The following is a 26,259-nucleotide window of genomic DNA, read 5'->3' on the forward strand; positions in this document are numbered from 1 at the left end:
ACATCATGAAAAGCAAATAGCCAAAACATTTCTCTTTTCAACTTTCAATTTCCATGTGGTAGAGTACACTAGGTCGTGCCACTTTTTACTTTATTGTTGTACTCTAGGCAAAGAGAAACGAGCAAAAATAAATCATGATGTCTACAGAGTCATAGAAATATGACGCTTAAAAAAAAAAAAAAAAAAAAAAAAAAGTGGGGAATTTTGTTATTTAGCACCAGAATGATTTACATTTGAAATACAAATATTTGAGATGTGTACACAAAGAATGTATTGACTCCTATTCTCTAACATAAGCCAGTCAGGAAAATTCAGAATATTTGAATGTAGTGAAACAATTTTCAACACTTCACTTTTTGGGTATGTTTACAAAACAGAGATGTACATGGAAAAACACTTCTCTTTTTAGTACAGATGACAACCTTGTCAAAGTGATCCCTTGTCCTCAAACTATCCTATAGACTGAACACATAACTACATTACCGTTTTTCAAATTCACATTTTTGTAGTTTATACAGAAACGATAACAGTATTGTTTTCAAAAGTTTGCATTTTCAGGCCCCCAAAATGCCATTATGTAAATGAATGGCCAAAACACACAAGTTTTCTGTTTTTTAGTTGAAAATGGTGTAGTGTAAATGGTTAAATCCTTTAATAAAAGTTTACATAATCTTTTAGTGAACAAACTAAGGTGTTATTATTCCACATTCTAACCATCAAGTCTTCAGAGAAATATTATACATTTCCCATAGAAGCAAACTCCTCAGTGTTTCCTTTACACTTTACTTTAAAAACTGTCTATAATGCATCATAATTTATGTATTTGTGGTCTGAGATCTGGCAAACCGTATTGCCGTCTAATCAGCCAATATTGTCATAAATATCCTGCGTAGCACTTCGTCTTTTATAACATGAGATTTTAACCAAATGTTGATTTTGGTAAAATGTTGCAACATTGTTAATTTTTTTTTTTGTGTGAAAAATTACAGTTTTGGATATAGGATAATAAAAAATAAATGAAAAAATCCCTTAAAGTAACTACAAATGAGCATGTAAAGCAAATAACTAAATAAAAATTCTGTGCGCAGCATGCCCCCGCCCCATGCGATTATCTCACCTTTTTCCCTCTTACCTGTTTGCATCCCTGATTTCCCCTTTTCAATTGATATTAGTTGAGCCACTGACAACTTTAAACCCAAAGCATCTGACACACTTTACCCCACTGCTACTATTTTGGTGAAAATTATTAATTTAGTAATTCATGGCTAATATTTAGCCAATAAAATTTCTTGTTTTATGCATTGCATTTATGCAACAACATGTATGATATGTAGTTTACACCTTGTCTACATTTGCTTTCTCTTGCTACATTTACACTAGGGCATAATTAATACACACTTTATGAATTATCAAAAAAAGTGATATTTAAAGGACATTCTGGGAGTTGATGTGAACATTTCATGTGACTAATGAATATGAGCAACTCATTGACTAAACCTAAAGCATTTCACTGAAGTTCTGTGACTACACAGTGTTATACGTTAAAGCTCAGACTAATCTGCCTGCAAACCACAGCAATTATAAACCAGGTCAGGTGCTTGTATTTTCTCTAATTTTATCTAACCTACTTTAATGTGGACCGTATACAGCTTTGATTTTATCAAGAGATAAAACTGTTTTTATCAACAGATGTGGTATATTGTGAAGATGTGAATCGACAAAAAGTATTTTTATTAGTGGAACAAAAGGCAATTAAGACAAAATGCTAGCTTTTATCTCAACAAATTTTGTTTTCATAAAAAAATCACTACTTCGTTATTTTCATTACAAATTTCATAGTTCCTACTATTTATATTTCACTAAAACTTTGATTGATATGTGAAATAAAAATGTCTTTCAGAAGGATTTTATAAACATTTAATCTATTAAGAAAAGCAAAATGTTTCACTACATTGAACTATTAAAGGGATAGTTCACCCAAAAATGAAAATAATGTCATTTATTACTCACCCTCATGTCGCACAGAACACAAATTAAGATATTTTTGAATAAATCCGATGGCTCAGTGAGGCCTCTATAGACAACAATGCCATTGTAACTCTCAAGATCCATAAAGGTACTAAAAACATATTTGAAACAGTTCATGTGAGTTCAGTGGTTCTATCCTTAATATTATAAAGCGACGAGAATACTTTTTGTGCGCCAAAAAAACTAAATAACGACTTTTCAACAATATAGTGATGGGCCGATTTCAAAACACTGCTTCAAAGCTTTACGAATCGAATCAGTGATTCGGATCTCCTATTAAACATCTAAACTGCTGAAATCACATGACTTTGGTGCTCCGAATCACTGATCCGATTGGTAAAGCTCCGAAGCAGTGTAATATTAATATTCATAATATTAAGGTAGAACTACTGAACTTACATGAACTTTGTTTTTAGTACCTTTATGGATCTTGAGAGTTACAATGGCATTGCTGTCTATAGAGGCCTCATTTAGCCATCGGATTTAAAGGGATAGTTCACCCAAAAATGAAAATTTGATGTTTATCTGCTTACCCCCAGTGCATCCAAGATGTAGGTGAATTTGTTTCTTCAGTCGAACGCAAATTATGATTTTTAACTGCAACCGCTGCCGTCTGTCAGTCAAATAATGCTAGTGGATGGGAACTTCTACTATAACAGTAAATAAAACTTGTTTAGACAAATCCAAATTAAACCCTGCGGCTCGTGACGACACATTGATGTCCTAAGACACGAAACGATCGGTTTGTGTGAGAAACCGAACAGTATTTATATAATTTTTTTACCTCTAATACACCACTATGTCCAACTTCGTTCAGCTTCCGGTTAGTGAGGTCAAAAAACGCGTTCTGATGACGGAAGTGATGTCTCGCCCATATACTTCAATGAGAGCGAGACATCACTTCCGTTGTCAGAGCGCGATCAGACCTCACTAACCGGAAGCTGAACGAAGTTGGACATAGTGGTGTATTAGAGGTAAAAAATGATATAAATACTGTTCGGTTTCTCGCACAAACCGATCGTTTCGTGTCGTAAGACATCAATGTGTCGTCACGAGCTGCAGAGTTTAATTTGGATTTGTCTATGGAAGTTTTTTCGACTCTTATTGTTCAAGTTCCCAATCACTCCTATTATTTGACTGACAGACGGCAGCGGTTGCAGTTAAAAATCATAATTTGCGTTCGACTGAAGAAAAAAAGCCACCTACATCTTGGATGCGCTGGGGGTAAGCAGATAAACATCAAATTTTCATTTTTGGGTGAACTATCCCTTTAATCAAAATATCTTAATTTGTGTTCCGAAGACGAATGAAGGTCTTACAGGTGTAGAACGACATGAGGGCGAGTAATAAATGAGATTATTTTCATTTTTGGGTGAACTAACCCTTTACCCCTCTTGGGTATTTGTGGATATTTTAAAGGAAAAAGGAATGATATGCAGCAAAAATAATACTTTAGATTGGGATAATGCATTAATAATTATTATTTGTAAAAAAAAATAAAAAATAAAAAATTAGAATGTAAATTGTTCATATGTGCTTCAATGACATCTCGACGTGACACAGTTTACCCCTAACTGAACACAGCATGTTGTGCCACTGGACCACTTTTTTAAGTTGTGATTTTTATGGCTGTATGTATGTGATTCCATTTGATATTAGACATCCAGAAATATAATTAGGCGCATTTCTCCTTGCCCAGGGGCCAATTTAGATAAGCGACACAGCTTACCCCTCTCTCCAAATGGCATCCGTTTAGTAGAATGACCCCCACGTAACAGTTTTCACACCTACCACCCCTCTCCGCTAGGGGGAGCACGTTTCCCCGGGCAGTCGGCGTCAATGAAAGCAATACAAAACCCTCTGTAAGGAGAGCACAGGGAAGCTCTCCGAATAGCCACGGCATTCCTGACCAAAATAATCTTCTTTATCACACATTTCACGGATTATTCTCTGTTCCCAACAGGCGGGATAGAGTGAAATAAGAGTATGGACCAATAATCGTCCCTTAAACCAGTCAACTCATGGAATATTTGCGCTGATATAGAAGATTCCTGGGAACTCCGGAGGGAGGCAAGGAAGGAAGGAAAGAAAGAAAGAACGGGATTAACAAAAAAGTCAACTGGCGGGTAAAAGCGAGCAAAAGCCCATTCTGGAGGGGCATCAGGGGAGCCCCTGCGCTGGATGACCGCCGTTTACTTCTCCCCAGCGGTCTGCAATGGGGGAGACTAAAGTTATCTACCATCTTGACGACCAGGAAACTCCATACCTGGTCAAACTGCCCATCCCTGCCGAAAGGGTCACCCTTTTGGACCTGAAAAATGCTCTCAAGAAACCAAACTACAAGTTTTTCTTTAAATCTATGGACGATGACTTTGGGTGAGCCTACCGTACATTAGTTTTCTTAGCACTTGTGCATGTTTTTTCGGGTTTAACATACAATTCCAGCTCTTCACACGTTTTCTCCTCTTGTTTGGATCACGGATTGACTGCCATGATCCTTCAGAGGCTGATATAATATCCCTCATTAGTTGTGTTGGACGCGCTTCTGTGTGAAAGGAGTCAAATGTACAGTGTATGTGTGCGCGCGGAGTTCAGCAGGGGTGAATGTTAGGTCTTGTTCAATTGACGACGGCATCCATTTTAAGACTGGATTACTCTCAAATATGGCTTTTGGCCTGACGGCACGAGCTTGGGTGTAGTTAGTTATGTGAATGGTTGGAGAGCACAGTCAAAGTATCACAGGAGGGAGTTGTTTAGTACCCTTCCTTCTTAAATGTTCTCCAGCGTCAGTCTAAATTACCATGACTACACAAAAAACACTCGCGGTTTGGGGGTTTCTTTACGCTTATTGTGCTCAGATCCGGTTTTCTAAAGTATTTTCTTCTCTTTTTCCCCACAAAGCACCTTCGTGTCAGAACATTTAAGAGCGAGTATCGCCGAAACCAACCCGTTTAACTAACACTTTGAGGAATTTTCCACCCCGATTCAAAAGCACATCTGAGAAGTACAGTAGAATCTTTTTTTAATGTGCCGTGCGCATGCGCGGTTCAACGGCCATATGTCCCCCAATTCCGAACGTACCCCACAAGATTTTTTGACTAAAGATTTTTGGATAAGCTAAACTAGTTTTATTTACGGTCTTGGTCATTAGCCATAAACACATTTCTCAACGTTTCCATCCTTTAAAAGACTTTTGGAATTGCTGTGAACTCTTTGACCTCTTATTTGGGCCTTCATTAACATGGTCACCAAAAAGCAGGCCTGTACACATATTTGGATCTGTAGACCAGGTGTTGCCAGAATGTTAAAATAAAGTGATGTACAGGCCTGGAAATTAGTTATGTGTTTTTTCAAGCTTTGCTTTGCGATTAAATATATAATTGGTTATATATTTATCTTGTGAGTGCTTGTATAGAGTAAAACTTGCTTACAAGGCAGTGTGTGAAATGTCTTAATGGAGACAGGTATACTTTATATATTGCAGTATGATCATTAAGTTAACATCTGGCCAGCAATATCTCTAAAATGATTTCTAAATAAAATAATTTCTCAATAATCATGTGGCCATGGAAACGAATTGATTAAAATAATATTGATTTCAGGTTGTTTGAAACTTTTGAGCATTTTCTTCATATCAATATATAGTGCTTAAAGGATTAGTTCATTTTCAAATTAAAATTTCCTGATAGTTTACTCACTAATGTCTTTGTTTCTTCAGTTGAAAAGAAATGAAGGTTTTTGATGAAAACATTCCAGGATTTTTCTCCATATAGTGGACTTCAATGGAGCCCAAACGATTGAAGGTCAAAATTACAGTTTACAGCATTCCCAGACGAGAAATAAGGGTCTTATCTAGAGAAACCATTTCTTATTTTCAATTTTTTTTTTAAAGGTTTTATAAGTTTTAACCATAGATGCTCATCTTGAGCTAGCTCTCTTCTTCTCTATTTGAATTCCAGCAGTGTAGACACTGCTAAGTGTATTACTGCCCTCCTCAGGTCTAAGTTTGAACTAAATTATCATATACAATATGCTAGTGCAAGTATATAACAATTAATTCAAACTTTGACCTGTGGAGGGCAGTAGTACACTTAGCAGTGTCTACACTGCCGGAATTCAAATAGAGAAGAAGAGAGCTAGTTCAAGATGAGCATCTATGGTTAAAACTTATAACCTTTTTTAAAAAAAATTTAGAAAATAAGCAATGGTTTTTCTAGATAAGACCCTTATGCCTTGTCTGGGATCGTGTAGAAACGTCTTTTCGACTGAAGAAAGAAAGACATGAACATCTTGGATGACATGGGTGTGAGTAAATTATCAGGAAATTTTAATTTGAAAGTGAACTAATCCTTTAACATCACATGTACACTGAAGTGATTGAAAATGTCATGAAATGTTGCATTTTTTTTTTTTTTTTTTTTTTCTAATCTCCAGACTTCAGATTTAAAAGTGCATGAATTCTGTCTGTTAAGCATTAAGCATAAAGTGTTGCCTGTATCTTTAAACTAGCTTGTGAATCAGTCACATTTGAGGTGCTGGCTAGTGTTCTTGTCTTGTCTGTCTGTTTCATTAGGCGAAAGAATGTTGACTTGGAACAACTGCAGGCAGTCACTGTGGAATGCCCTGATCGCTTCAGCACTGGCAGCTTTACAACCTTTCCCAGTGAAATATGTCGTAGTTTGATCGTCCCACTCCCCTCCCTTTAACTCCCCTTCAAAAAAGCTCATTAAAAACTTAAAGATGTTCGTCGTTGAAGGGCAGGCTCAGATTTCTGCCAAATGGAAACGAATAGCTTAATTGAATCTGTCTCTATTGATGTTTTACATGTCTGTCAATGCAACAAAGAGTCTTTTTACACATTTTTAAATGCCTTTATTGGATTGGAGTGTTTGTGAATGAACGGAAGATTCAAAACATCAAAACAGGTAGTTTGTTACAAAGGGGTCGTATAGAATTAAGTAGTCTGAATTTAAAATGTTAAACATCTGTAGCGTGGTGTTCAATACCACGGACAATCATTTTGATTCGTCCCACAGTTTGTAGAAGATAGTTCACATTTGGGAAGTTTGTCTCATGCTGTGTAATGCTGTACTCTGTAATACAATTATACATAATAATTATATTATTAGTAGTGACTGACTATACACTATAGCATTGAAAAGTTTGTGGTCAGTAAGGTTTTTGTTTTAATATTTTTGAAAGAAGCCTCTTAGCCAAGACATTTTTTAAATGAAAAATACAGTAAAACAGATCGTAGAGACTACTGGTTCTACTATCTACTTAGGCTTACGATGCTTGTGGAAACACATCCCTGGAAAAGTTAAGGAAATCACTTCAGTGATTATAAATTTACTTGGTTATGCTCTAAATGTTGGCTCAAAATCTCAGGCTGTTTTCGTTTACACAAATAAATGTGACACAAATAAGTGTAATTGTTTATATCTATTCATTTCAAGCATTACTAGGTGAACATATGGGCGAGTCTAAAATATTATTGTTTGGATTTGGAGTGTCACATTACAGTCTTGTTGGTTGTGAGCATAATGTGAGCATGTACTTGTTTTGAACAAACAGGTTTTTTCATACAGACATCAAAAACTCAACATTCTTGTGGTAGATTTTATTCTACATCTGAAATAAGGTTGAATTCATGAGTTTGGAATCTTATCTGGTGGAGTCTCCCTCAGCTCTTTTCATGTGTTCAGTCCTTTGTGTGTTCTGTGAGCACATGTGTGTGCATGCTTATCTGATTTATGCATTTCTGATCCAACCCGTCCTTTCTTTCATCTAATGGCATTGTCTCATTTACGTATTCTAATTTATTCCCAGACACTCTGGGGATCTCTTAAGCTGATCTTCCTTTTTTTACACTTCACACACAGACTGTAGTTGGAAAATAAGACCTTGTTTGTTCTTATTCTTTTTCTCGGTTTCTTGTGTTTCTGCAGGGTGGTCAAGGAGGAAATCACCGACGACAATGCAAAGCTTCCCTGTTACAATGGCCGTGTGATATGCTGGGTGAGAACAGAGAACACACACACACACATCCCATCCAGACCTGCATCTTAATTCCCTGGTGCTCCTTGCATAATAGATTAGCTTTTTAATTCAGCCCATTCCCGGTTCTCTTGAGTGCTGACACTGCTCTATTTGTATTTTTCAAAGAGGCTGCCAGTCAGTCCTGCTTAAGGTTCACTTTGGTGTGATGCAGCTAATCAAAGACTTTAGTATGCTGCATAAGCTTTGTTTTATGAGCTTCTCATTTATATTTAAAGTGTAAACTCGCAGATTTTCAACCTGCTTTGTGTTGTTGCAATGTCTGTAGTATATGTAAATGAACGATGAACAGCTCATTCTCTGTGTTAGCTGGACAGAGAAATTCACGTTTATTTGTCAGCAAAAGTCTGCCGGATGATGTGTTTTGACAGCTCCGGGGCTTTTGTGAAAACTACAGATTATTCTTCCACATTTTTGTAGCCCCGCCCATGGGCAGTCGAATTGACAGAGGGTTATTAACAAAACCATTATTATAAGGGTAGGTTTATCACTGAAATTGTGTCATACTTTGTCTCCTCTTTAAACAGCATTATGTTCAAAATTGAACACTATGGCAAAAGATTTCTTACCTGTACGTGATGCCGTTTTGCTTCTGGGTGTTGGCGGAACTGACGGAACGGCAGTTTCTTTCAGTTTTTTCCCCTCTGTTTGGCCTAAAACACCGTTTGTGGTCATCCAGTTTTAAATGTTGACTACAAACACTGAGGTTTTTCAGATTTCCCATCACGGTGTTCTCTCCATATTTACGATTCTTTGCAGCCTTTACCTGCTGCCTACAACACACTGGAACCTTCATTGGAAACCAAAAATAACCCCGTCCTGCAAAAGTTTAGTCTTTGAATTCTTGCACCTGGGAACAATACAAGTCAACACCATTATGACTAAAAGTTTGCTAAGAAGTATTTCCTACTAAAGCAAGGTGGTATTTGACTCTGGTCAAGCGTATCCACATCAGACTGATGGGAGTGGCCTCGGACGGCAACATGCCCAGTACGTTATGAGTATTGAAGTTTTCCTACCTATTTGACAAAAGGGAAGACAACAGCCTTCCTTCTCTGTTTTCTCTAGTCAGGTAGCACCGATTTCCAAAAATGTTTTGCCTTTCTATTGTATAGGCAGTCAAATTTTATTGAAAGCCCATTTTGCCAGCGGTGAAGTACCACATTAAATGCCATGCAACCACAAAGAACTTATTTTTCATTCTGAATGACAGTATATGCAAAAACAAACTCACATGAATATATTACTTTTTAAAGGGGACCTATGATGCCCCTTTGTACAAGATGTAATATAAGTCTCCGGTGTCCCCAGAATGTGTCTGTGAAGTTTCAGCTCAAAATACCCCACAGATCATTTATTATAGCTTGTCAAGTTTGCCCCTATATGGGTGTGAGCAAAAACGTTTTTGTGTGTGTCCCTTTAAATGCAAATGAGCTGCTGCTCCCGGCCTCCTTTCCAGGAGATGGCGGAGCTTTAACGGCTCGCGCTTTGGTTGTTCAACAATAACAAAGCTGGAGAATCTCACGCAGCCAAAATGATGATTGTCAGTAACGGTGTTCAGCTTTACATTGTTCAAACCAGAGTCTGACACTGATGGAGAGACTCAGGAAGAAGTTACAACTTTTAGAATGCAACTGGACATTTCTGAATGGTTAGTGGATAAATTAATGTAGTTGCTGGTATCTTGGGAGGTTTAGGACTGCTGTGGACTCCTGAAGTTACTGCATTTTAATAGAGTAAATCATGCAATGAGAGGGTGCACTGCATTCGCGCAATAGTCTGAAAAGGCTACATCACGCAGTGTATGCACTCTCTAGGTGTGTTTTTGCAAAGTGAGGGACATGCTTGATAATGTCAGATGGCACATTGGTAAAACAAATTTATACCCCCCCATTCCCCCCACCCCCCTTTTACATTCAACTCAACTTGCCATGTTTTTATAGTGAGAGGGCAGTGGAAGGGTGTTTGCAGTTCTTAGTACAGGAATATTGAACTGGGAAGTAGGATGACCCCTTACATTGTTGAGCCCCATTAATCTGCTTAAAGGGTGTATTTCTGATTGAGAAGCAATTCTAACAATTTTTAACCATGTATTGGTAAATGCATCAACACTTCAGCTTCCAGCGAACTGCTCAAGACAATACTTGTTCTTTTGTGTGTGTTAATAGCTGGTGTCATCAGACGGCTCCCACTCAGATGGATGTTCAGTGGCAGAGAGTCAGTCCGAGCATCCGCCATCTTACGAGAGAAGCCAAGGCATTGGAGATTCCAGACCCCCGTCCTTCCAGTAAGTTTTTCGCTGTGTTAAATGATAAATGATCAGATCATATAACAAGTTGGCAGTAAAACTCAAAATAAGGAACATTTTCTCACAGTCTTTTTTTTTTTTTTTTTTTTTTTAAATCTTCTCTCTCACACAGTCCAAAGGCTGCAGGCAGCCGGCATGGTGTGGATGATGAGACGGAGACGGATTCAGTGGTGTCACACCGGAGGGAGAGGGACAGATCGCGCAGGAAACACTCACATGAGCACTCTGGTATGTGTCACCTCACCACCTAGATTTCTCACTGCATGTCTTATGCTTTGTGAGACCTGCCATGGTTTGTGTCAGTAAAAGGTTCATATTTAATATAAATAATTATTCATATTTAAGTATTTAAACAAACACAAATCACCACTTGTATCTGATACTGAATTGATGTTGGTCTCTGTAGGAGGAAGGCAGAATGGCTACTCACGGGGAGGCAGAGGCATGGATCTGGGAGGTTATGACATCTGTGACAGCCGTTCTTCCCTCATGAGCAGTGAACTGGAATCAAGCAGCTGTTTTGACTCGGATGACGGCTCCACCAGCCGGTGAGTCTCACAGCATTTGTTCGTTTCCAAACCAATGCGCTCAAAATGATTACGATCACAGCGAGACCCAATGGTTTTTCAGAGCTTAGACTTGAGCTATTTGACAAGCAAATGTGGGCAAACATAAATATAGTTTGGGGAGATTGTTTAAAGTAAATGTAGATTAATGTTGTCGATAGGGTTGGGAATCGAAAACTGGTTCTTTCTCAGAACCAGCTGGAGTGGTTGTTTTGAGATAATAAATTTTGTGGTGATAAATGTACTTTAATTATAATAATAAAATTTAAGAGATGCAAAATATTTGCTGTTTTGAGTATTTGTTTTGGTATTCGGTATTGGTTTAGTATTTTTGTGTAGCATAAATTTATTGGTTGCTCCCTGAAAAGTACTAGAATCAGAGCTGTTAGAGGGATAGTTTATTAAAAAAAATGAAAATTCTGTCATTTACCCTTTACACTCACCCTCATGTCATTCCAATCCTGTTAGACTTTTATTCATCCTCAATATTTTTAATGAAAGATTGAGAGATTTCTGTTCCTCCATTGGAAGTCCATTCCACCAAAACTAATAACATCAAATATGATAAATGGCAACTAAATTGTACTTGATTTTCAAGAACAAACTTAGTTGGTTCTTGCGGAAGCTCAAACATGCTTGCACAGCGTAAAAAAATGGAAAAAACTGTTGTTGTTTTTAATAAAAAAAAAAATAAATAAACTCTTTACATAAAACTTCAAAATATTAAAGGTGCCCTCGAATGAAAAATTGAATTTATCTTGGCATAGTTAAATAACAAGAGTTCAGTACATGGAAATGACATACAGTGAGTCTCAAACTCCATTGTTTCCTCCTTTTTATATAAATCTCATTTGTTTAAAAGACCTCCAAAGAACAGGCGAATCTCAACATAACACCGACTGTTACATAACAGTCGGGGTGTACGCCCCCAATATTTGCACAAGGGCAGGCAGTATTAACGTCTGGATCTGCACAGCTGAATCATCAGACTAGGTAAGCAAGCAAGAACAATAGCGAAAAATGGCAGATGGAGTATAATAATAACTGACATGATCCTGACATGATGATATCATGATATTTTTAGTGATATTTGTAAATTGTCTATCTAAATGTTTCGTTAGCATGTTGCTAATGTACTGTTAAATGTGGTTAAAGTTACCATCGTTTCTTACTGTATTCACGGAGACAAGAGCCGTTGCTATTTTCATTTTTAAACACTTGCAGTCTGTATAATTCATAAACACAACTTCATTCTTTATAAATCTCTCCAACAATGTAGCATATTAGCCGTTAGCCACGGAGCACAGCCTCAAATTCATTCAGAATCAAATGTAAACAATATAACAGTATACAATACTCACATAATCCGACGCATGCATGACGAATACTTTGTAAAGATCCATTTTGAGGGTTATATTAGCTGTGTGAACTTTGTTTAGGCACTGTTTAAGGCAAGCGCGAGCTCTGTGGGCGGAGAGCACGAGATTTAAAGGGGCCGCACAGCATAAATCGGCCCATATTTAATGATGCCCCAAAATAGGCAGTTAAAAAAATTTATAAAAAAAAATCTATGGGGTATTTTGAGTGGGGTATTATATTTTCGATGGCACCTTTAATAAATACTAAAATAACACTGGCTTTCTTGACAGGTGAGAAAAACGCTCATCGGTTCTTGACCCTCAGTCGAGCATGTTTGAGCTTCCATTTAACCGTATTTGAAGTGCTTTATGTATGTGTATTGATCAATGTTTATATATGAATTAAAGTAGGGCTGTGCGATATATCGCATGCGATTGTCACGCGCATTTCGTCAGTAAAGCCGGTTCCCTGATTACCGCTAAATCGCCATCACCTGCTTTCAAATGGAGCGGCATTTAATAGACAGAGCCATAGATCACTGACAAGCCACGCAATATCGCGTTCATTATCGAAGGCGATTCATCTGCGATAATGAACGTGATATTGCGTGGCTTGTCAGTGATCTACGGTTCTGTCTATTAAATGCCGCTCCATTTGAAAGCAGGTGATGGCGATTTAGCGGTAATCAGGGAACCGGCTTTACTGACGAAATGCGCGTGACAATCACATGCGATATATCGCCCAGCCCTAAATTAAAGCCTAAATGAAATCTGTTCATCTATTAATCTGTGTTTTCAGAAGACTTGGATTAAACTGCTCAATTTATATAGATTACTTTTACAATCTCTTTATGAACTTTTTGAAGCTTCACATTTTTGGTGGAATTTTAATAGAGACAGACGTTTCATTAAAATGTCTTCATTTGTGTTTTGATGATGAATGAATGTCTAGGAACAACAAAAAGGGTGAGTAAATTACAGAAATGACATTTTTTGGGTAAACTAACCCATTATAGTCTTTGCAATTCCTGTTCTTAGTAATCAGTATGTTTCACATTCTCTTTGCCTGGAAACACAATGAAATGCTCATGTAATCTCTGTATTGTGACACTTGTTTCTCAGTTTTAGCAGTGTTACAGAGCAAAGTGGCTCGTCCAGGCTAATGAGACGACATCGCCGACGGAGGCGCAGACCCAAAGCCCAGCAAATGGAGAGGGTAAGACAGTGGATAGATCTCTTCTATCATTTTTTTTACACAACGCTTCCCCGCCATTGACAGAATTCTCTAAGTGTAGGAAAGTGTGGGTATTTCTAAGTAATGGGCGTGACAAAAGGTTGGGGCATGCTGAAAGGTAGGGGCATGGAGAAAGGTCTTTATCATTGGTCGTGAAAGCTGTTTGTCAGGGTGTGGGGTGGGGTTAGGGGTTAGTTTCAACTGTTATACAGTAGGGGGCGCTATTATGCATCTACTGAAAGAGAATCTCTCAGAATCAAAACACAGGCGAAGAAGCAGCAGAAACGAGCAATAAAAAATTGCTTATGTACATGTAAAATAATGCGAACATTAAACATTCTGGGGGCCATGAACGTTTTGTGAAAATTATTAGAAAAGCTGGCGCTGTCTGGTAACTTAAAAAAAAAAAAAACGCTGGCGAGGAAATAGTTGTCAAATAGTATATATAAAACATATTAAAACCCACTTCGTCTCTTTCTTTCCTCAGTCTTCATCTTTCAGTAGCATCACTGACTCCACTATGTCGCTGAATATCATCACTGTCACTTTAAATATGGGTGAGTCTGCATTATATGGTTTTGTTGCTTTTTAATTAAACGCTGAATGTATTCACAATACAGCAGCCTTGAGTGCCTTAAAAATATTAAGGGCATATGTTTTCTTTTATTATTTTATTAAGTTTAAATTTTTCCTGCCTAAAGACATAGTCCTTGAAATATAAATATGTTACAGATGTGCAAAACAACATACTATTAAAGTCTTGCCTTAACCCTCTCTCACTTTACCTCATTTAGAGAAGTATAACTTCCTGGGCATCAGTATCGTTGGTCAGAGTAACGAGCGAGGCGATGGAGGCATCTACATCGGCTCCATAATGAAGGGCGGAGCGGTGGCGGCCGATGGGCGGATCGAGCCTGGTGACATGCTGCTTCAGGTGAGGATTGGATGAAGACATGTTCAGGTTAGGAATCTGAAAGAGAAGCTGGTTGTATCAGTTCATATTACCGTTTCCTTTCACAGGTGAATGACATCAACTTCGAGAACATGTGCAACGATGATGCGGTACGAGTGCTGAGGGAGATTGTGCATAAGCCTGGGTGAGTCATATTACAAAACATTCTTATTCATGTTTAGCTGATCCACAACAGTGTGTAAACAACTGCACAATTTTTTGCAGACCCGTGTCGCTTACGGTGGCCAAATGCTGGGACCCAAACCCTAACAGTTGCTTTGCTTTGCCGAGGAGTAAGTGTTCATTTTTTTCCCTCACTCATTCTCACAAACTCATTTACACATAAATGCACCATAATATACATTACTTTCAAAATTTTGGATACGGATTTAAAAAAAAAAAAAAAAATTGTTTTAAAAGAAATTAATACTTTTATTCAGCAAGGACTAGGGCTTGGAATCGAAAATCAATTCCAATTCTGGAATCGGATACTTGTTATAAAATTAAAATTTTGATTCCTTTTATTGGTTCTTTTGTGCATTTTAATATCACTTTAAATCATTCAACTGCAGGAAGACCTGTGCGCTGTTTTCTGTGCTGCACACACATCCAAAGTGTGCATACAGAAGTGATTTTAATGTGATTTTTAAACCATTCAAGCACAGGAAGACTCGCACGCTGTTTTCTGTGCTGCATGCACCCAGCCAAAACGTGTGCACAGAAAGCTGCCTCTCATAAAGTCCTGCAACGGGTCGGGTACCCGCGAGTACCCGTTATAAAAGTGACTAAAACGGGTGAAACGGATTGTGAAATTCCTAAAATTCAAGGGCGGGGATGCAGGCGGATAATTAACTCCTTGCGGGCGGGTAGTAATGTGGATGAAAAATATGCGCCATATTTGTATGTCTAAATTACCATTACACATACGCAACAACGATATGACATTTGACCCATCACGTCACCACCACTGCGACAGTGCGACTTTTGTTGATGCTTCTTGTAGCCTAGTTGGAGCGAGCGTTGCAGGAGTAGCTACTGCGAGTGAGAGAGACTTTTCCACAGCTGGATTTGTAATTCAAGAATGGAGAACGCAACTTAAACCTGGGACTGTGGACGATATCCTTTTCCTGCATAGTAACCTTAAGGAAAAGTAAATGCATAGGCATAGGCCTATAGGCTATTGTTTGTGAGCGACAGGCTCAGGTTGTATTTTTTCTTGTTCTTTTTTTTTTCATTAATAGGTCTATTTGCGTATAGTTATCAGGTTCCATAGCCTATTTAGGTGCCGATGGTAGTCTACTTGAATGGCGCAAAACAGATCGCACTTTAGCCTGTTTCATTAGCCCATTCATGATGCTGTTGTGATGTTGAGAGATGTGCGAGATAAAAAATAAAGCACTTTAATTGTAATGATTTTAGCATGTGTGATTTATCGCGGGCACGGATCGGGTAACGGGCCAAATATTAACGGGTCTGGGCGGGTGCGGATTTAATTTTGATATTATCACGGGTGACGGGTCGGATCTGGTGCTGAACTTTGCGGGTACGGGCGGGGGCGGGTCTCCAAAAATGGACCCGTGCAGGACTCTTAGCCTCTCATACTGAATAGTGTGCAATACTGAACTCAGTTCTCTTCTGCGTCTTTTTGCATTTGAAAGGACAAATACACACAAAAATGTCAAAATATTCTCATAAACGGTTGGTTATGTCTTAGGTGAACGTAAACGGTTGGCAAAGAAATCACATAAAGTGACAGCAGCCTAATATTCCTGCTGCCATCTCTATAATAACGTTAATCAAGTAACAAAAGACAAAATTCACTCGCTGTTCTTGACTGAATAGCTTTTGTAATGTTTATTTTATTTATAAAGCGCAATGTTTTTTACATTTGATTACAGTTTCTTGTACCTGAATACCTGAAAATCTTAAAACACTGTTTATTTCAATCATATCTTTGTTCAGTTGTATTTATTTGTGCGATTGCCAATTTGTTTATTTGTTCTTCTTTTTTAATTTAATGAGTTTATTCTCAACATTTTATCTCAACCTTTTTCTCAAAATTTAACGAGTTTTTTCTCGTAATTCAATGAGTTTATTCTCAACATTTTATCTCAACCTTTTTCTCGAAATTTAACAACTTTAATCTTGAGATGGTTTTATTTTTTTATTATTGCTTGGCCCTAATCCTCTTCCGTAGTTTACTTGTCTTTAATAATGCTTGAAATTTTATAGACTAGTTGTTTTTGCTGTGTTTTTTTTAAACCACAGGCAAAAGTTCCTTGTGGAAGTGTTCTTTAGCCTGCTGATTTTTGTTCGCTGTGTTCATCTATAATGAAATGTTTTGCAACAAGGCAGAATAAATGTGAAAGATATCTTAACACGCTAGCGGCGCGACAATAGAACCAATTATAATCAGTGATATTGTCTACCCTGGATGCGGTGCGACACAACAAATTCCTGACAGTAAATGGATTCCCCGTCCTATTTCTGAAGTGCTTTGTCAGTGTAGACAGCTTTTAGCTGTTGCGGCATGTCATGATGCAACATGACAATGGTCACGTCAGGTGTAGACACGGTTACGTTTTTTTCTTTACCTTATTGGAATTGAAATTACGAATCAATAAGAATCGGAATCGTTAAAATTCATAAGAAACCCATTCCTAGCAAGGATGCATTAAATTGATCAAAAGTGACAGTAAATTCATTTATAATGTTACAAAAGTTTTTTATTTCAAATAAATGTATACATCTTCTGAAATCATATGACGTTTTTGTGTCATTCAGTGATTAGCTCTCAAATTTCATTGGCTCTTTAACAGGTTTACACTAAGTTTAATAGATTTGAGAGCAACGTTGGAGCGAAAGATTTAAGATTGTCATTTTTTTATGTCAAAAAAAAAAAAAAAATTGTACATAAAAATTGATAAGAAGAATCTAAAGTGTTGCAAAGAACCATTGCAGTTTTTTTTTATTTTTTTTTTTTTATGAAAATTTTGTACAACCATTATATTGTATTTTTTTAACAATATGGTTTGAATAGTTCATTGTTCATCTTGTTTTCAAAAGGAGTTCTGTAAAAACAAATTTTACCATGAAAACTCACTCACCTGTTCTGTATAAGCTTTGATGAGTACTTGTTGCCTTCTGTCCCAGGTGAACCTATCCGGCCCATTGACCCTGCAGCCTGGGTGTCCCATACGGCAGCCATGACAGGTGTCTATCCACCCTACGGCATGAGTCCTTCCATGAGCACGGTCACCTCCACCAGCTCCTCCATCTCCAGCTCCATCCCAGAGACTGAGAGTAAGACATCTGCTGTTCACTCTCCTCCAGATGATATTGCACACAGCTTTGAAATCTTTAAGGCATCACTATTATTATTGCATATACTAAGGCTTAGGAATCTGAAAAGACCCCGGACCCCTACATTTTGGCGTCCCACAATATTTGTGTTACAGACATGAATGATATCTCAAATCATGCGGCTTGTTGAGAGATCTGTTAATTTTCTAAATGTTGTTACCTGGCAAATGGAAAAAATGGTGAGAGAAATCCCATTGACAATGCCATAACAACTATATTAAACTGTAATATCTTATTTAGTTGTCGTAATGATGTAAAATGTTAATTGTATATGAATATATTTTTTTATTGTTTATTTTTGCATTGAGTATTGCCTTTGATGCTGATATGGCATTAAAGAAACCTTAGCAACTGTGTAGCAGCAACATGGTATGTGGGAGGTCCTGGTTTCTCACCACCAGGCAGATGCTTTTGTAAAATGTGTGTTGTTCTTCTCGCAGGATTTGATGACTACCACCTGTCCGTCCACAGCGACATGGCAACAGTTGCAAAAGCAATGGCCTGTCCAGACTCAGGATTGGAAGTTCGAGACAGAATGTGGCTGAAGATCACTATAGCCAATGCTTTTATAGGTCAGGACACACTTTATATTTATTTATATTCTTTATATTTTTACCTTTAGTTTTACCAATATTCAAGTCAGCATGAAACAGATTTTTGGATTGTCTTTTCTACTGTGACATTCTTCAGAGTGAAACAGCTTTTCAAATGAGAAAAAAAAGTAGGGCGGGACTTGATTGTCCTTTAGGAATCGATTGGATCATTTGATCGCTGTCTTTTGCTAATTGCAGTGATCTCATTTGAGTGACAGGTTGCTGAAACAGAGATGTTATTGACCCGCTCTCCCACTGGAGGGACAGTAGAGATGTTGTGATGGGGAGAAGTTAATGTTTTGATTAAAGATTATGAGGGCACATGAATTTTTAAAAAATGATGTGCACGGATAAATCATTTACAGACCTGCCAACATGTACGCATTTTGCGTAGCGGGTATGCATTTTGACCTCAAAGTACGCTGGTACGATTTGTCAAATTAAAAAAACTTTAACAGTCAAAATTAGATTAACGAAGATATGTGTGTGTGTGTGTGCTATGTGTATTGTATTCTCAAAAATGTAAAACATTATATGCCCCCCCCCCCCCCCCCCCCCCAAAAAAAAAAGAACCTGTGTCCCGTCCCGTCACACTGGTACTTGAAAAAATACTTGCAGTATTCCATTTGAACCCTGACCATGTCCCTCCCTGTCTCTGTCCCTGTCCCTCAAGCTTGAATTCATTTTTTTTTTTGTGCGGCACCCACATCTCATAATCTGGTCAACAACCGATGCTAAGAATCAAGTCCCTGTCCTATTGGTTTTTTATTCTTTTTCAATAATATTTGTTATGTTCGGATGTATGTCACAATACAAAGGTAAAGATCTGCTACTTCCATTTTATCACAACTATAAAATAAACATTAGTAAACTGCTTTCTGTATATAACAATTGGTGCATATGTTTGTTTTTAGGCTCTGATGTGGTTGACTGGCTGTTTCATCATGTGGAGGGATTTGCAGATCGCCGTGAAGCACGCAAATATGCCAGCAATCTGTTGAAGGCCGGCTTCATCCGCCACACTGTCAACAAAATCACCTTCTCCGAGCAGTGCTACTACATCTTTGGTGATCTTTCTGGCAGTAAGTACTTTTATGACTACAGTTTGTCAGAAATTAGATTTATATTCATTTACTCACCCTTGTGTCATTCCAAATCTGTATGACTTTCACTCTTTTGTGGACCAGACAATAAAATATGGATCTCTGAGCTGTTCTTTGCCAGACAATAAAACCATACTGTGACCAGGGGCTGTCAAGATCTAAAAACGGATGAAAAACCATCATAAAAGTGGTCCTATGGTTTGAATATGCAACATGTGAGAGATACGGCTTTAAATTTCCATCCTCTCACAAAGCCATGAAATGGCATAGCCATGGACCTTTGGTAGCTTATTTAATCTAGAATGGCCCACTTAAGGCCCAGACTCACCAAACTGACATCAAAGAAATGCCAACGAAAGCCGACCGTGTTGTCGCCTTGCGTTGCCTGCGTCTGGGCCAAAAAGTTGTGCTTGAACACACTGCGCAGACTACAGCCAATGGCCTAGCATGTACATTCTGTGTCTTGGAGAGAGGAAATAAATCTCCAAAACAGCAGACTATATTAAAAAAGGGACTGCGAATATACAAACCGTAATCAAAGCAGCGCTTGCTTATCATTTTGAATATGACTCATGTTGATCAGTGGGTCCTCACTTTCTTCATTCCAGACGGCCATGTCATTATGAAAATGTTTGCGTATTGGAATGCTCAGATAAAAAGATGTAAAATGTGAAGAGCCTTCTTTGTGTGCCCTCTTGGCTCTGTTGTTTGCTTGCTTTTGTCACTTTCTTTTTTTCTTCACTAAGCTGAACAGCCAGTCAGAGTGATCTCTCTCACCATCTGCTGACGCAGATTCAACAGGCCTTAAAGAGATGGTTCAAAATGAAAATTTTGTCATTACTTACTCATAGGGTTGCAAAATTCTGGGAATTTTCAAAGCTGGAAACTTTCCATGGGAATTAACGGGAATATATGGGAATTAATGGGAATAAACAGGGAATTTGCAAAATTGCAGGTTAGCCTATAACAGGGTACTTAAATGTAGTTGAAAAAAACATCTTGCAACATAATTTTGGTTAAAACAACCAGATTTAATCCAATTTTTTTGAATTTTTACCCTGACATTCACACAGCACACTACTTACTGCTGGGCTATTGAGGCCACACCCCCTGCATGCACTGTGCATTCAGAAAAAAATGTAATATTGTGAAACATAACTACAATTTAAAATAATGGTATAATAATTGATATACATAAAAATATAATTTATTTCTGTGATCAAAGCTGAATTTTCAGCATCATTTCTCCAGTCTTCAGTGTCACATGATCCTTCAGATATCATTCTAACATGCTAACACAACTGTTTCCAACAATGATAATAACAAATAAGTATCAAATCAGCAAAATTAGACTGATTTCTGAAGGATCATGTGACACTGAAATAAATAACATAACAATTGCTGCAATAAAAATATATTTAATTTAAATATTTACTAAATTAGAGTGAATTGAATGCGAAAAATAAATAACTGTTATTTCATGTTATGACCAAACAAAATGTTTATATTTGTTTTATATGATACATTTTATATAAATATTATAAATCTGTATAAATTTCCCAAAATTTCCAATTAATTCCCATAAATTCCCATAAATTCCTGTTAAGTTTCCAAATTGGAATATTTCCAAAATTCCCCAGGTTAAGTTCCTGTGGAAAGTTTCCGGAAATTTACCGGAAACGTTCTGCCCCTTTGCAACCCTACTTACTCACCCTCAAGTTGTTCCAAACCTGTATGAGTTTCTTTCTTCTGTTGAACACAAAAGAAGATATTTTAAAGAATGTTGATAACCAGACAGTTGACGGCACCCATTGACCTCCATAGGACAAAAAATACTATGGAAGTCAAGGGGTGTCTGGTTAACAGCATTCTTTAAAATATCTTTTTTTGTGTTCGACAGAAGAAAGAAACTCACACAAGTTTGGAACAACATGAGGGTGAGTAAATGATGACAACATTTTCATTTTTGGGTGAATTATACCTTTAAGCAAGTTAGGACACAAGTCACATGGCTTGGTGGCTCCACTGTGCTTTCTTTGAATGGAAAAGAGCTCCACGGAAGAAAGGGAGTCATTTGGGTTCAGATAAACATTGTAATATATCCTATATATTAAATAACAACCAAATTCTTGGCTGAGCTAATCTTTTAACACAACGGAATAACACAGTTTACATTTGGTATCTGCCTATTGTATATTTAACTAAAACAAGTGCATTCTTTCATTGTAAGCTAGTAGGGGATTTTAAACCACTGTTTGGATTTTTGTTATTATTCCAGTTGTTGAATTTATGAAAAAGGTCATTTTGTGTTTGATTATGTAGCTATATAAATATTCTACTGCTATGTTTAGTGTAGGCTTGTCAATACAAGAAAATCATATTTCAATCTCACCAGAGCTTAACCATCTATTCATGGCACAATACTTCCATCTGTCCAAGTAAAAGTTTAGTCCTCTTTATTGCTGTCACTGTACATTCGGTTTTACATTGTGTTGACGCACTCTAACAACATGCCTGTGTTTTGTCGTAGACATGGCCCATCTCTCTCTGCATGACCATGACGGGTCCAGTGGGGCATCTGATCAGGACACTCTAGCTCCATTGCTTCACCCCGCTGAAGCTCCCTGGCCTGCCGCGTTCCCTTACCAGTACCCAACGGCCCATTCCCATCCGGATGCAGCTCACAACTACTCTGAAGCAGGTGGAGGCAGTGCAGGCAGCCAGCACAGTGAAGGTCAGTAGCCTCAAGTCATACTGCAACATATATCGAAATAAAATCTTTATTGTGATATGGTTCAGTGCAATTTTTTAAATCGTGCAGGCTGCGATGTAGTAAGTAAACATATGTGCTACTGGTTTCAGAGTAAAGCACAAACAACAGATGTTGTCTCAGAACAACTTGGTTAATTTACTTTGAATAACCCATCAAAATAAAAGCTTGATGGTATACTGTTTAAAAATGAAATGAATATTAGTATTGTAATTTTACAGTAAAATAAAATTAATTTTACAGTACAAATCATATTATATAAATACACTGCCCGGCCAAAAAAAAAGTCGCTGTTTGGATTTTAATAGGCAAATACTTAAAGGTACAATTTGTGATATTTTTTTCCGCTAGAGGTCGCTAGAAGCCTATTCAAAACAAAGGCGTAGTTTGATGACACCAAGTTTTAGAGCGGAAACTTGGGACATGTGGTCTCCATCTCAACGGACGGTGCAAAAGAATAGGGATTGGAGTCTGGAAGAACTCATGTTCGTGGATGCGATTATTAACGTTACTGTAGTATGAAGCAGAGCAGGACCGAGTGTTGCGGGAACTGAACGAGGAGCTGGAGCGATTGATCAACACACGCCTCACGAGCAGCGGGACTTTTATTATGACACAGTCGCCGGCGCCGCTTCCGCTTTTCCGGTCATGAGTTTACGGGAGCTGTCCTTGTCGACAGAACCAGCGGCAGATGGTAAACCGTAATTATGTTCCATAAATAAGTAACACAATCCACCATAAAACGTGCAAGAAGTAAATAAGGAACTGCTTGAAGCAAGCTAGTGGTTTGCTGGACGCTAGACACTACTTCCGCATTTGTCCACGGCACTGTTGTCATGTGGTTTCTACGTCAGTAAAGGCGGTAACAAAGGGTAACTGACGTCATTGACAGGCGACTGCACTGCCCCGTGTCACTGTTTAGAATGGGAATTTTCTCATGATTTACAAGTAGTTGAAAACATTAGAGATATTGTTTGTAATCAGCTGGACAAAATATATAACACTAGCCTAGTGGTTTTTGGATATTTTACTGCAAAAATTTTACATATTGTACCTTTAAGAATCTATCTATTATTTTTCTAGCATGTTATATGTTTGGCAGCGTTTTTTTTTTTTTAACCCTTAAAGATGGAGTGTGTCGCTTTACATTTCTTAAACAACCATGTAGGACGACACATCATGGCCATATTCCAGGATGACAATGTCAAGATTCATCAGGGTTAAAATTGTGGAAGAATGGTTCAGAGAGCATGAAGAATCATTTTCACACCTGAATTGGCACCTCTGAGTCCAGACCTCAATTTCATTGAAAGTCTTTGGCATGTGCTGGAGGAGACTTTACAGAGTGCTCACCTCTTGCATTGTCAGTACAAGATCTTGACCAAAAATTGATGCACCTCTCGATGGAAATAAATGTTGTGATGTTATTTCCATCAAGAGGTGCATATTTCTTATATTTTTTAAAGGTCCAGTGTGTAATATTCAAGAGGATATATTGACAGAAATGCAATATAATATACATAACTATGTTTTCATGGTGGATAAAGATCTTACATAATGAACCATTATGTTTTTATTACCTTAGAATGAGCCATTTCTATCTACACACACCATGGGTCTCCTTACATCGAATTTGCCATTTTGCGACGTCATGTTTCTACAGCAGCCCTAAACGGACAAACTGACTGGCTACTTTCTGCTGTCTCAGATGATGACATCTTTGTCCTGTGTCGGCCACCGTAGCTTCTCTGTGTAGTTGCGTCCCAAATGACGCACTATACACTATGCACTTATACACTATGTACTTGTGCACTATGCACTCATCCATGTAGTGCGTGAATTGTATAAGGTTACTTTGTCATTTAACAACGGTGTCCGATCCTCCCTTCCACTCCACTACGTAATTAAAGCTGCGACAGTTGAGTGCATGAAGTGTCCAACATTCCACACTTCGTTTTTTCCGTTAATTTAGTGCATCATCCGGGTATTTTAAGTGCACTTTTTCTTTTTGGAATTTTCAGTGTGAACGCACTACTCGCACTATTTATACTTAAAAACGTCACAGAATAGTGCATAAGTACGCGAATTGGGACGCACCTTGGGTTTTTGAAAGGGAGGGCTGAGCGGTGGACTGACCGGTGGTTGCAGTTCGCAACCTCACCACTAGATGCCGCTAAAATTTACACACGGCACCTTTAATATACTGAATAATAATCACAATAAAATCATAATAATTATTATTTTATAGTCCTGGGGGAATTATTATGTTCATGTTTTTCCCAAATCATTCAGTCCTGAAAGGATTTCGCACTTAATGTCTTCAGATTAAAAAGTAATTTTTCAGCAGTTTTTTTTCCTATGCAGATGCACTCCCCCCCAAAAAAATCATTAATTATTTTTCAAATAGACCTATTAAAATCATCTGATGAAACTTCCAGTATTTCTTCCATATCGCTATATATAAAATGCAGATCAATTAAATAATCAATTAAATAATGTCTCACTTGCGTTAACTTTGCTGTCCATAGGGAGCAGCGGTTCCAACTGCAGCTGGAGCAGGACCGAGGGGAAAACCGCAGCTGGAGACTTCAGGTTAGGAGGCGGAAGTGAAATGGGCGACGCTCACGAGTTTGACTTCCGCAGAGACAGAGCCCCCAGCGAGCGCTCGGCGGCACCACCCAGCGAGGGCAGTGTGCGAAGCTCACGATCTCACAGCTACAGCCTGAAGCAGGGATCTGCACGAGCCACCCCGGGGTCGCCGTCCGGCCGCCATCTCGCCAACATTCCCACTGAACTGACGGGCTCCCGCCGCTCGTGCAACACAGCCAACGGGGAGTTCTTCGTTGACATCATGTGATTTTTGCACGACTGTTGCAAGCAGAAGTGCCCAAACAATTTTTTGCCTTATGGATTACAAAATAAAAAGTGGCCTACTAGTGCAACCGATTAGAATTAGGATTAGTGCTGACCTAAAAATCAATAGCTTGTGAGCCCCAACATTACTTGGGTCTTAGAAATTAGTCTACTAAAGCATTAGGCAAACATCAGTTCCTGCTTACAATAACAGATTAAGACATTTCACTAAATGTTGAGTAAAATCACCTCAAAATAGTTGGGAAATGTTATTGGAGATTTCTCTAATGGACAAAAAAAAAGATATTTTGAGAGAAATAGCAATAATTGAATGGGATTTAGTTACAACACTATATGGGTGTGAGGATACAAGGTGAATGTAGTCCAACCAAGGACATAAATGTCAAAGTTTGAAGAGAAATTTCTGTTGTCATCTACCCTGTTTTAGCGCATATTAGGAGGTTCTTAACTTTTTTGGCCTTTTTTTTTTACATTTTTACTCTCAGTAAAATGTCTCTTGCAAATATTTCATTATTCATGGAAATTGTTTTTACTGAGAATATATTTTTCAGTGTTTGTCAGCAATATTGTATTGGGAGAATTTTTGAAGTACCATGTTAAGGAGATTTTCATTTTTTTAATTTATAAATATAGTTTTATTGTGACATGCTTGGAGTACATATGTGTCTGTGTGTGTTTTATGGGTTCAGCTTGTGGAATGTGAAGGTTGTCTTCTTCATCTGGAATCCAGATGTTTCAGGGTTTGGGTCTCTGTCCACATCTGCTTTTATTGTTTGTCGGCTGATATTTTGAGGTTCTCCAACCTTCAACGTTTTTTCAGAGCTTAAAAAGGTAATCTCTCAAGTATTGAATCGTGGTGTTGGTTTTGTTTTGGGACAATCTGATTTGGATGTCCTTAAAAGTTGCCACCAGATGCTAATATATATTATTTTGTGGAATGACAGTAAGTTACAGATGTTTAGTATTAGTATATTAATTAAATATATGTTTAGTTTCTGCATTAACTACCTACAAGAGCGGTAGTTATTAACTAAACTTCATAATTGTGCAGCA

At 37.8% G+C, this 26,259-nt stretch overlaps 1 protein-coding gene across 1 annotated transcript; it reads left to right on the forward strand.

The window, feature by feature from the left end:
- The first annotated feature begins 3,792 nt into the window (after positions 1 to 3,792).
- On the forward strand, positions 3,793 to 25,863 carry dvl3a (dishevelled segment polarity protein 3a). Its single transcript, XM_048163356.1, has 15 exons — positions 3,793 to 4,404; positions 7,977 to 8,046; positions 10,254 to 10,372; positions 10,506 to 10,621; positions 10,800 to 10,941; positions 13,440 to 13,533; positions 14,039 to 14,108; positions 14,346 to 14,485; positions 14,572 to 14,648; positions 14,729 to 14,796; positions 17,657 to 17,806; positions 18,307 to 18,438; positions 19,374 to 19,541; positions 22,093 to 22,296; positions 24,861 to 25,863. The coding sequence occupies exons 1-15, from the start codon at positions 4,244 to 4,246 to the stop codon at positions 25,187 to 25,189; spliced, it is 2,040 nt and encodes a 679-aa protein (XP_048019313.1). The 5' UTR covers positions 3,793 to 4,243; the 3' UTR covers positions 25,190 to 25,863.
- Positions 25,864 to 26,259: the final 396 nt, after the last annotated feature.

Source organism: Megalobrama amblycephala, linkage group LG17, assembly GCF_018812025.1.
Source record: "Megalobrama amblycephala isolate DHTTF-2021 linkage group LG17, ASM1881202v1, whole genome shotgun sequence".
Lineage (NCBI taxonomy): Eukaryota > Metazoa > Chordata > Actinopteri > Cypriniformes > Xenocyprididae > Megalobrama > Megalobrama amblycephala.

What these genes read in the sequence shown, in the direction of transcription:
- dvl3a (XM_048163356.1), top strand. Translation starts at nt 4,244, where the DNA reads ATGGGGGAGACTAAAGTTATCTACCATCTTGACGACCAGGAAACTCCA. An exon ending in ATGGCCGTGTGATATGCTGG is followed by an intron (nt 8,047 to 10,253) that starts GTGAGAACAGAG and finishes GTGTGTTAATAG; the next exon opens with CTGGTGTCATCAGACGGCTC. An exon ending in TTGCTTTGCTTTGCCGAGGA is followed by an intron (nt 14,797 to 17,656) that starts GTAAGTGTTCAT and finishes CTTCTGTCCCAG; the next exon opens with GTGAACCTATCCGGCCCATT.